The sequence below is a fragment of the Oncorhynchus kisutch genome, linkage group LG10 (assembly GCF_002021735.2).
Source record: "Oncorhynchus kisutch isolate 150728-3 linkage group LG10, Okis_V2, whole genome shotgun sequence".
NCBI lineage: Eukaryota > Metazoa > Chordata > Actinopteri > Salmoniformes > Salmonidae > Oncorhynchus > Oncorhynchus kisutch.
In genome coordinates, this window is record NC_034183.2 from 9,019,865 (window position 1) to 9,032,140 (window position 12,276).

General features: G+C 42.5%; 1 protein-coding gene across 4 annotated transcripts in view; it reads left to right on the plus strand.

Annotated features, from left to right (window-relative positions):
* LOC109898287 (unconventional myosin-IXAa-like) overlaps positions 1–12,276 on the plus strand; it is a 274,482-nt gene that overhangs the window by 164,266 nt on the left and 97,940 nt on the right. For all 4 annotated transcript variants that reach the window (XM_031833015.1, XM_031833013.1, XM_031833014.1 and 1 more), the window contains exon 8: positions 9,111–9,200. In XM_031833015.1, the coding sequence (XP_031688875.1) occupies positions 9,111–9,200 (90 nt within the window). The remainder of the gene's footprint in view (positions 1–9,110; positions 9,201–12,276) is intronic.

The following is a 12,276-nucleotide window of genomic DNA, read 5'->3' on the forward strand; positions in this document are numbered from 1 at the left end:
CATCATCTCTTCAGTTAGTTTAGAACTTTATCAAAGTCTCCCTCTGAGTTCTCTGAACGTAGAAAAGCTGCTTTTGAGGATTTCAATTAAACCAATACAGTCCGTCACAGATAATGTAGAGCTTTGTAATCCCTTCATCGCAAAATCACTAAATGTCAAAACAATTTACTAAACGGGACTAACAGGAATAAAAACGTCTTGTTCTGGATTTGTTGTAAGAGATCATCAGCTTCTAATTTGGTTCGTCCACAAGCCTCTGAAAATTCTGCAAGAACCTCTAAAAATGACATCTAGTGTTAACAGCACTTTACTCACAGACCCTGACTTTGAACTCCACCGTGGATCTTTCTAGATCGATACATGAGTCTAATGGGGATGCAACTCTTTCTGTACTTCTATGAATCCAGCATGTCTGTGGGATCCACTCATAAATGTGTGTAGCTGATGTATTACTGTGTCCAAAAAAAGGTACTAACACTTTTGCCGCGCTGCACAGAACCAAATTCAAACGGTGGGAGTGGCAATGCACATATACCGTTTGGTTAAATGTTTGCTTTAGTAGGACAGGTACCCCTCCTCTGTTCCCTGATGTAACCGGTGTGAAATGGATAGCTAGTTATGGGGGTGCGTGCTAATTGTGTTTATATCAGTGACGTCACTCGCTGAGACATTGAAGTAGTTGTTCCCCTTGCTCTGCAAGGGCCGCGGCTTTTGTGGAGTGATGGGTAACGATGCTTTGAGGGTGGCTGTTGTCGATTTGTGCAGAGGGTGCCTGGTTCGAGCCCAGGTAGGGGCGAGGAGAGGGACAGAAGCAAAACTGTTACACTGACATGACCGAAGCACCTTCGACATAAAAACCCACAGTGGGATCCAACTCCAGGGGTCACAACACTAAGTATTCTCAGAGAGATTCCTTGTGCAGATAAATCAGCGGTTTCATTAAACCCAACAGCTCTTTTCTTTAATCATTCCAGCATGAATGTATTGGACACACAGCAATAAGTTCTTGTTTAGATTGATCTTTATATTCATCTGCTAGTTTGGCAAAATACGTGGAACACGCAGAATGAACTTCATCTTTTATCCTCCACAGTAACAACGATGCTGCAACTCGTTCTGAATTCCGGGGCTCATAAGCGTGGCATTGCGAGGTAGCTCATTAAGTCTGTTTTGTATTTCTGAGTCATACTTTGAGATGAAATTGAAGGTCATACCACCTTGAAGAGAAGCAGTGTGATTTTGCCGTTTATCATACTTGAAGGGAACGTTGCTAGCTTTGGTTGACAGCCTGGTTCATCAACGGCAGACAAATCTGTTGGTTAGTCAATAACGAGAGGAGACGGTGCGGTAGGCAAGCATGCCTGGCTCAACGTGGCATTGGCAGTTGTGATGGCGATTGTGGTTGTGTCTATCCTGGCGCCACCTGTTAATGTCTCATTCTGGAAGCTATCGGTAGATTGATCCAAATTATTCTCAGACAAACGCACACATTTTCCTCCAGATGTCTTTTTTTGAAAACCCCAGCGATCGACATTTTGGGTTGCCATTGCTAGAACTACAAAATTACCGTAGCTGGTGACGCACTTCGAGTAAACTAGCATGGTTGAGCGTGCTAGCTTATGCGCTATCCACGTGGCGTTGCCAGGTTTTTCATGTAAACCACAGTGTGATTTAAATAAAAATGTAACCAATAGTTGGAAGCAAACTTGATTGTCACGGACTATTTCTTTGTTACATTATATTATATTAATAAACATTCATAATAAACCCATAGAAAATAAATCTCACATCCATTTCTTTTAAAAATTTAATAAAATATTACAAATCAAAATGTATATTGAATTATTATATAACTTTTTTTGGGGGGGGTCAAACCTACCCGTGGCTACGCCGTTGCACCTGAGGCACCGGGTCAGCACCGGTTTACGTTCACGTTTTGTTTACAAGCATTGGAGTTAAACAAGCCTATATGTTGGGTTCAGATTGTAAACTGTCATGGTCAAAACATATAGATTCTATGGTTGTAGAGACGGGGAGAGGTCGGGCCGTAGTAAAGAGATGCTCTGCTTTTTTGACACCACACAAAGCAGGTCCTGCAGGTTCTAGTTGTATCTTCTCTTGATTATTGTCCAGTCATATGGTCAAGTCCTGTAGGCTCTAGTTTTATCTTGATTATTGTCCAGTCATATGGTCAAGTCCTGCAGGTTCTAGTTGTATCTTCTCTTGATTATTGTCCAGTCATATGGTCAAGTCCTGTAGGCTCTAGTTTGATCTGATCTTGATTATTGTCCAGTCATATGGTCAAGTCCTGTAGGCTCTAGTTTTATCTCATCTTGATTATTGTCCAGTCATATGGTCAAGTCCTGTAGGCTCTAGTTTTATCTCATCTTGATTATTGTCCAGTCATATGGTCAAGTGCTGCAAAGAAAGACCTAGTTAAGGTGCAGTTGGCCCAGAACAGAGCAGCACGTCTTGCTCTTTATTGTAATCAGAGGGCTGATATTAATACTATTCATGCCAGTCTCTCTTCACTAAGAGTTGAGGAGAGACTGACTGCATCACTTCTTGTTTTTTAATAAGAAACATTCATGTGTTGGAAATTCCAAATTGTTTGCATAGTCAACTTACACACAGCTCTGACACACACACACACTTACCCCACCAGACATGCCACCAGGGGTCTTTTCACAGTCCCCAAATCCAGAATAAATTCAAGAAAACAGTATTATATAGAGCCATTATTGCATGGAACTTTCTTCCCATCACATATTACTCACATGAACAGCAGACCTGGTTTAAAACAACAGACGAAGCAACACCTCACGGCACAACGCCTCTCCCCTATTTGACCTACATAGTTTTTGTGTACAGTCGTGGCCAAAAGTTTTGAGAATGACACAAATATAAATTTTCACAAAGTTTGCTGCTTCAGTGTCTTTAGATATTTTTGTCAGATGTTACTATGGAATACTGAAGTATAACTACAAGCATTTCATAAGTGTTAAAGGCTTTTGACAATTTCATGAAGTTGATGCAAAGAGTCAATATTTGCAGTGTTGACCCTTCTTTTTCGAGACCTCTGCAATCCACCCTGGCATGCTGTCAATTAACTTCTGGGCCACATCCTGACTAATGGCAGCCCATTCTTGCATAATCAATGCTTGGAGTTTGTCAGAATTTGTGGGTTTTTGTTTGTCCACCCGCCTTTTGAGGATTGACCACAAGTTCTCAATGGGTTTAAGGTCTGGGGAGTTTCCTGACCATGGACCCAAAATGTCGATGTTTTGTTCCCCGAGCCACTTAGGTATCACTTTTGCCTTATGGCAAGGTGCTCCATCATGCTGGAAAAGGCATTGTTCGTCACCAAACTGTTCCTGGGTGGTTGGGAGAAGTTGCTCTCGGAGGACGTGTTGGTACCTTTCTTTATTCATGGCTGTGTTCTTAGGCAAAATTGTGAGTGAGTCCACTCCCTTGGCTGAGAAGCAACCCCACACATGAATGGTCTCAGGATGATTTACTGTTGGCATGACACAGGACTGATGGTAGTGCTCACCTTGTCTTCTCTGGACAAGCTTTTTTTCCGGATGCACCAAACATTCGAAAATGGGATTCATCAGAGAAAATGACTTTACCCCAGTCCTCAGCAGTCCAATCCCTGTACCTTTTGCAGAATATCAGTCTGTCCCTGATGTTTTTCCTGGAGAGAAGTGGCTTCTTTGCTTCCCTTCTTGACACCAGGCCATCCTCCAAAAGTATTCGCTTCACTGTGCATGCAGATGCACTCACCTGCCTGCTGCCATTCCTGAGCAAGCTCTGTACTGGTGGTGCCCCGATCCCACAGCTGAAACAACTTTAGGAGACGGTCCTGGCGCTTGCTGGACTTTCTTGGGCACCCTGAAGCCTTCTTCACAACAATTGAACCACTTTCCTTGAAGTTCTTGATGATCCAATAAATGGTTGATTTAGGTGCAATCTTACTGGAGGCAATATCCTTGCCTGTGAAGCCCTTTTTGTGCAAAGCAATGATGACTGCATTTGTTTCCTTGCAGGTAACCATGGTTGACAGAGGAAGAACAATGATTCCAAGCACCACCCTCCTTTTGAAGCTTCCAGTCTGTTATTCGAACTCAATCAGCATGACAGAGTGATCTTCAGCCTTGTCCTCGTCAACACTCACACCTGTGTTAACGAGAGAATCACTGACATGTCAGCTGGTCCTTTTGTGGCAGGGCTGAAATGCAGTGGAAATGTTATTGGGGGATTCAGTTCATTTGCATGGCAAAGAGGGACTTTGCAATTAATTGCAATTCATCTGATCACTCTTCATAACATTCTGGTGTATATACAAATTGCCATCATACAAACTGAGGCAGCAGATTTTGTGAGAATGTATATTTGTGTCATTCTCAAAACTTTTGGCCACAACTATATGTTTTGAATGTAGACTACGTGTGCCATTTTTAAATGTATGTAGTTTTGTCCTTGTGCTGTTCTTTTCTATTAACTAACGATTCTAGATTTAACGGGATAGGTCACCTGATTCTAGATTTAACGGGATAGGTCACCTGATTCTAGATTTAACGGGATAGGTCACCTGATTCTAGATTTAACGGGATAGGTCACCTGATTCTAGATTTAACGGGATTGGTCACCTGATTCTAGATTTAACGGGATAGGTCACCTGATTCTAGATTTAACGGGATAGGTCACCTGATTCTAGATTTAACGGGATTGGTCACCTGATTCTAGATTTAACGGGATAGGTCACCTGATTCTAGATTTAACGGGATTGGTCACCTGATTCTAGATTTAACGGGATAGGTCACCTGATTCTAGATTTAACGGGATAGGTCACCTGATTCTAGATTTAACGGGATTGGTCACCTGATTCTAGATTTAACGGGATAGGTCACCTGATTCTAGATTTAACGGGATAGGTCACCTGATTCTAGATTTAACGGGATAGGTCACCTGATTCTAGATTTAACGGGATAGGTCACCTGATTCTAGATTTAACGGGATAGGTCACCTGATTCTAGATTTAACGTGATAGGTCACCTGATTCTAGATTTAACGGGATAGGTCACCTGATTCTAGATTTAACGTGATAGGTCACCTGATTCTAGATTTAACGTGATAGGTCACCTGATTCTAGATTTAACGGGATAGGTCACCTGATTCTAGATTTAACGGGATTGGTCACCTGATTCTAGATTTAACGGGATTGGTCACCTGATTCTAGATTTAACGGGATAGGTCACCTGATTCTAGATTTAACGGGATAGGTCACCTGATTCTAGATTTAACGGGATAGGTCACCTGATTCTAGATTTAACGGGATAGGTCACCTGATTCTAGATTTAACGGGATAGGTCACCTGATTCTAGATTTAACGTGATAGGTCACCTGATTCTAGATTTAACGGGGTAGGTCACCTGATTCTAGATTTAACGTGATAGGTCACCTGATTCTAGATTTAACGTGATAGGTCACCTGATTCTAGATTTAACGTGATAGGTCACCTGATTCTAGATTTAACGTGATAGGTCACCTGATTCTAGATTTAACGTGATAGGTCACCTGATTCTAGATTTAACGTGATAGGTCACCTGATTCTAGATTTTACGTGATAGGTCACCTGATTCTAGATTTAACGCGATAGGTCACCTGATTCTAGATTTAACGTGATAGGTCACCTGATTCTAGATTTAACGGGATAGGTCACCTGATTCTAGATTTAACGGGATTGGTCACCTGATTCTAGATTTAACGGGATAGGTCACCTGATTCTAGATTTAACGGGATAGGTCACCTGATTCTAGATTTAACGGGATAGGTCACCTGATTCTAGATTTAACGGGATAGGTCACCTGATTCTAGATTTAACGGGATAGGTCACCTGATTCTAGATTTAACGTGATAGGTCACCTGATTCTAGATTTAACGGGATAGGTCACCTGATTCTAGATTTAACGTGATAGGTCACCTGATTCTAGATTTAACGTGATAGGTCACCTGATTCTAGATTTAACGGGATAGGTCACCTGATTCTAGATTTAACGGGATTGGTCACCTGATTCTAGATTTAACGGGATTGGTCACCTGATTCTAGATTTAACGGGATAGGTCACCTGATTCTAGATTTAACGGGATAGGTCACCTGATTCTAGATTTAACGGGATAGGTCCTATCCCGTTAAATCTAGAATCAGGTGACCTATCACGTTAAATCTAGAATCAGGTGACCTATCCCGTTAAATCTAGAATCAGGTGACCTATCCCGTTAAATCTAGAATCAGGTGACCTATCACGTTAAATCTAGAATCAGGTGACCTATCCCGTTAAATCTAGAATCAGGTGACCTATCCCGTTAAATCTAGAATCAGGTGACCTATCACGTTAAATCTAGAATCAGGTGACCTATCACGTTAAATCTAGAATCAGGTGACCTATCACGTTAAATCTAGAATCAGGTGACCTATCCCGTTAAATCTAGAATCAGGTGACCTATCCCGTTAAATCTAGAATCAGGTGACCTATCCCGTTAAATCTAGAATCAGGTGACCTATCACGTTAAATCTAGAATCAGGTGACCTATCACGTTAAATCTAGAATCAGGTGACCTATCCCGTTAAATCTAGAATCAGGTGACCTATCCCGTTAAATCTAGAATCAGGTGACCTATCCCGTTAAATCTAGAATCAGGTCCCTGCTCATCTGTGTGAACGTGCCTTAGGCATGCTGCAAGGAGGCATGAGGACTACAGATGTGGCCAGGGCAATAAATTGCCATGTCTGTACTGTGAGACGCCTAAGACAGCGCTACAGGGAGACAGGACGGACAGCTGATCGTCCTCGCATTGGCAGACCACGTGTAACAACACCTGCACAGGATCGGTACATCCAAACATCACACCTGCGGGACAGGTACAGGATGGCAACAACAACTGCCCGAGTTACACCAGGAACGCACAATCCCTCCATCAGTGCTCAGACTGTCCGTAATAGGCTGAGAGAGGCTGAGGCCTTTAGGCCTGATGTCTGGTGAGGACCTGCCTTACATCACCGGCAACAACGTCGCCTATGGGCACAAACCCACCGTCGCTGGACCAGACAGAACTGGCAAAAAGTGCTCTTCACTGACGAGTCGTGGGTTACCTCTCCAGGAGTGATGGTCGGATTTGTGTTTATCGTCGCAGGAATGAGCGTTACACCGAGGCTTGTACTCTGGAGTGGCATCGATTTGGAGATGGAGGGTCCGTCATGGTCGGGGGCGGTGTGTCACAGTATCATCGGACTGAGCTTGTTGTCATTGCAGGCAATCTCAACGCTGTGCGTTACAGGGAAGACATCCTCCTCCCTCATGTGGTACCCTTCCTGCAGGCTCATCCTGACATGAACCTCCAGCATGACAATGCCTCCAGCCATACTGCTCATTCTGTGTGTGATTTCCTGCAAGACAGGAATGTCAGTGTTCTTCCATGGCCAGCAAAGAGCCCAGATCTCAATCCCATTGAACACGCCTGGGACCTGTTGGATCGGAGAATGAGGGCTAGGGACACCCCCCCCCAGAAATGTCCGGGAACTTGCAGGTGCCTTGGTGGAAGAGTGGGGTAACATCTCACAGCAAGAACTGGCAAATCTGGTGCAGTGCATGAGGAGGAGATGCACTGCAGTACTTAATGCAGCTGGTGGCCATAACAGATACTGACTGTTACTTTTGATTTTGACCCCCCCTTTGTTCAGGGACACATTATTACCATTTCTGTTAGTCACATGTCTGTGGAACTTGTTCAGTTTATGTCTCAGTTGTTGAATCTTGTTATGTTCATACAAATATTTACACATGTTTAAGTGTGCTGAAAATAAACGCTGTTGACAGTGAGAGGAGGTTTCTTTTTTTTTTGCTGAGTTAATATGTTTACTACACTGTGTTGTCGTGTGAGCAGCACTTCAGGGAATGCTAGTTGGTTGTAGCGTCGACTGATGCATGAATGGTAATATGACTGGCTCGGACACCCTGTTTCCTGTTGGGGCAGAACAGGAAGAGAGAGTGGAGCAGTGTCAGATGGTAGAGATGATAGACTAGATCCTCTGGCCGGACCTCAGGGTCCCAGGAGGGCTAGGCTAGGTTGAGCTAGTAGTATTGAGTGATGCAACTGTGGCAGTAACACAGTTCCAGGTTCAGTTTTGACTCGGTCTGTGTCACAGCCATTGTTACAATGGGAATTAGAAAACCAGTGCTCTAGTGCCTTAGAGCGCATCTCCCAATTGCTTGATTAAGAAATGTTTTAACATAACAGCAGAGCAGATTTTTAAGTCCTGTTACCATGCAGAACCAACCAATCCGTGAGCAGTAGAATTAGCTTGACACCCAGTTGGGGGATTACCAGGAAGTATGAAATTAAATCAGATTAGTTCCCCCCTCAAATGCAGCTGTTTACAGTACAGACCATTATAAAGACCATTTTAAAGACCCCTTATAAACATCATTATAAAGACTATTTTACAGACCATTACAAAGACCATTATAAAGACCATTGTAAAGACCATTGTAAAGACCATTGTAAAGGCCATTTTAAAGACCATTGTAAAGACCATTGTAAAGACCATTTTAAAGACCATTGTAAAGACCATTGTAAAGACCATTGTAAAGGCCATTTTAAAGACCATTGTAAAGACCATTGTAAAGACCATTGTAAAGACCATTGTAAAGACCATTGTAAAGGCCATTTTAAAGACCATTGTAAAGACCATTTTAAAGACTATTTTAAAGACTATTTTAAAGACCATTATAAATACTATTATAAAAACCATTACGAAGACCATTATAAAGGAGGTAACTGACAAAAATAGCTGTTAGCCGCCCCACTCCCATGATCCCAGTGGATGGATGAGTGGTCAGATGTGTGTGCAGTGACATCTGCCTCTCTCAATGAGCTAGCTAGCTAGCTGTCTGTCTGTCTGTCTGTCTGTCTGTCTGTCTGTCTGTCTGTCTGTTTGCTCTGTTCTGCTCTGTTCTGCTCTATACAATAAGCTACCCGTGTCAGTCAGAAAGGGGGAGGGCTGTTGTTAGACTGACTGACCTGTGTCCTTGAACTTGTCTTTGAAGGTGAAGGAGGAGATGCTGTTCGAGGCTCTGACCACCAGGAAGACGGTGACTGTGGGAGAGAGGCTGATCGTTCCGTACAAACTGGCCGAGGTGAGCACGACATTTCCCGCTCTGCTTACGATAACAAACACTACCACAACAACAAAATATAATAACACAACTGTACCGCACCACACAAACGGCTTTGAACCCTATCTGACCCCAAAGTGACATCAACACGGCCTCAGAACTTCAGAACTCTCCTACAGAATCATTTCTAGAGTTCTGTTTATGAATTGCTGAGGACTCTCCTACAGAATCATTTCTAGAGTTCTGTTTATGAATTGCTGAGGACTCTCCTACAGAATCATTTCTAGAGTTCTGTTTATGAATTGCTGAGGACTCTCCTACAGAATCATTTCTAGAGTTCTGTTTATGAATTGCTGAGGACTCTCCTACAGAATCATTTCTAGAGTTCTGTTTATGAATTGCTGAGAACTCTCCTACAGAATCATTTCTAGAGTTCTGTTTATGAATTGCTGAGGACTCTCCTACAGAATCATTTCTAGAGTTCTGTTTATGAATTGCTGAGGACTCTCCTACAGAATCATTTCTAGAGTTCTGTTTATGAATTGCTGAGGACTCTCCTACAGAATCATTTCTAGAGTTCTGTTTATGAATTGCTGAGGACTCTCCTACAGAATCATTTCTAGAGTTCTGTTTATGAATTGCTGAGGACTCTCCTACAGAATCATTTCTAGAGTTCTGTTTATGAATTGCTGAGGACTCTCCTACAGAATCATTTCTAGAGTTCTGTTTATGAATTGCTGAGGACTCTCCTACAGAATCATTTCTAGAGTTCTGTTTATGAATTGCTGAGGACTCTCCTACAGAATCATTTCTAGAGTTCTGTTTATGAATTGCTGAGAACTCTCCTACAGAATCATTTCTAGAGTTCTGTTTATGAATTGCTGAGGACTCTCCTACAGAATCATTTCTAGAGTTCTGTTTATGAATTGCTGAGGACTCTCCTACAGAATCATTTCTAGAGTTCTGTTTATGAATTCCTGAGGACTCTCCTACAGAATCATTTCTAGAGTTCTGTTTATGAATTGCTGAGGACTCTCCTACAGAATCATTTCTAGAGTTCTGTTTATGAATTGCTGAGGACTCTCCTACAGAATCATTTCTAGAGTTCTGTTTATGAATTGCTGAGAACTCTCCTACAGAATCATTTCTAGAGTTCTGTTTATGAATTGCTGAGGACTCTCCTACAGAATCATTTCTAGAGTTCTGTTTATGAATTGCTGAGGACTCTCCTACAGAATCATTTCTAGAGTTCTGTTTATGAATTGCTGAGGACTCTCCTACAGAATCATTTCTAGAGTTCTGTTTATGAATTGCTGAGGACTCTCCTACAGAATCATTTCTGGAGTTCTGTTTATGAATTGCTGAGGACTCTCCTACAGAATCATTTCTAGAGTTCTGTTTATGAATTGCTGAGGACTCTCCTACAGAATCATTTCTAGAGTTCTGTTTATGAATTGCTGAGGACTCTCCTACAGAATCATTTCTAGAGTTCTGTTTATGAATTGCTGAGGACTCTCCTACAGAATCATTTCTAGAGTTCTGTTTATGAATTGCTGAGAACTCTCCTACAGAATCATTTCTAGAGTTCTGTTTATGAATTGCTGAGGACTCTCCTACAGAATCATTTCTAGAGTTCTGTTTATGAATTGCTGAGGACTCTCCTACAGAATCATTTCTAGAGTTCTGTTTATGAATTCCTGAGGACTCTCCTACAGAATCATTTCTAGAGTTCTGTTTATGAATTGCTGAGGACTCTCCTACAGAATCATTTCTAGAGTTCTGTTTATGAATTGCTGAGGACTCTCCTACAGAATCATTTCTAGAGTTCTGTTTATGAATTGCTGAGGACTCTCCTTTTTGTTTTGTATTTGCTTTCCTGACGCCAAAACTCACAAGGCTTTTGTACTGGGGGGGGGGTGTACAGTCAAAGATTGTCTATTATATTGACAAGACCGTCAAGGCTTTTGTACTGGGGGGGGGGGGGTGTACAGTCAAAGATTGTCTATTATATTGACAAGACCGTCAAGGCTTTTGTACTGGGGGGGGGGGGGTGTACAGTCAAAGATTGTCTATTATATTGACAGGACCGTCAAGGCTTTTGTACTGGGGGGGGGGGGGGGGGGTGTACAGTCAAAGATTGTCTATTATATTGACAAGACCGTCAAGGCTTTTGTACTGGGGGGGGGGGGTGTACAGTCAAAGATTGTCTATTATATTGACAGGACCGTCAAGGCTTTTGTACTGGGGGGGGGGGGGGTGTACAGTCAAAGATTGTCTATTATATTGACAAGACTGTCAAGGCTTTTGTACTGGGGGGGGGGTGTACAGTCACAGATTGTCTATTATATTGACAAGACTGTCAAGGCTTTTGTACTGGGGGGGGGGGTGTACAGTCAAAGATTGTCTATTATATTGACAAGACTGTCAAGGCTTTTGTACTGGGGGGGGGTGTACAGTCAAAGATTGTCTATTATATTGACAAGACTGTCAAGGCTTTTGTACTGGGGGGGGGGATGTACAGTCAAAGATTGTCTATTATATTGACAAGACTGTCAAGGCTTTTGTACTGGGGGGGGGGGGGGGTGTACAGTCAAAGATTGTCTATTATATTGACAAGACTGTCAAGGCTTTTGTACTGGGGGTGGGGGGGTGTACAGTCAAAGATTGTCTATTATATTGACAAGACTGTCAAGTGACCACTCCAACAATGGAAATACATGTCCTCAACGATGGGAGGCAGGCGGGATGGAAGGAGGCGAGATCAGGTGGAACCATTCTAGCCAATGAGAGGGCCAGATATGCGTGTGAACAACAGGCCATCGATAGAGGACTCATCTTTGTGTTTGTACCATTATAGCGTCTGTGACAGCATGGGCATCTCCATTTTTCCATTTTAAAGTCAGTTTTCTTCTTCTTCATTGGCTAATTGCTCCCGACTCATAGGAATCCCCACCCAGTTGACTACTTTCTACTTTAAAATGGTGGAAGCCCTCAATGGCAATGTCCATGCTAAAACAGGTTATAAAGCTAAAGCAGGTTATAACTCCAATATGAAGTAGTTTTATTTTTTCTTCCAAAGTTGACCGAATGCCACATG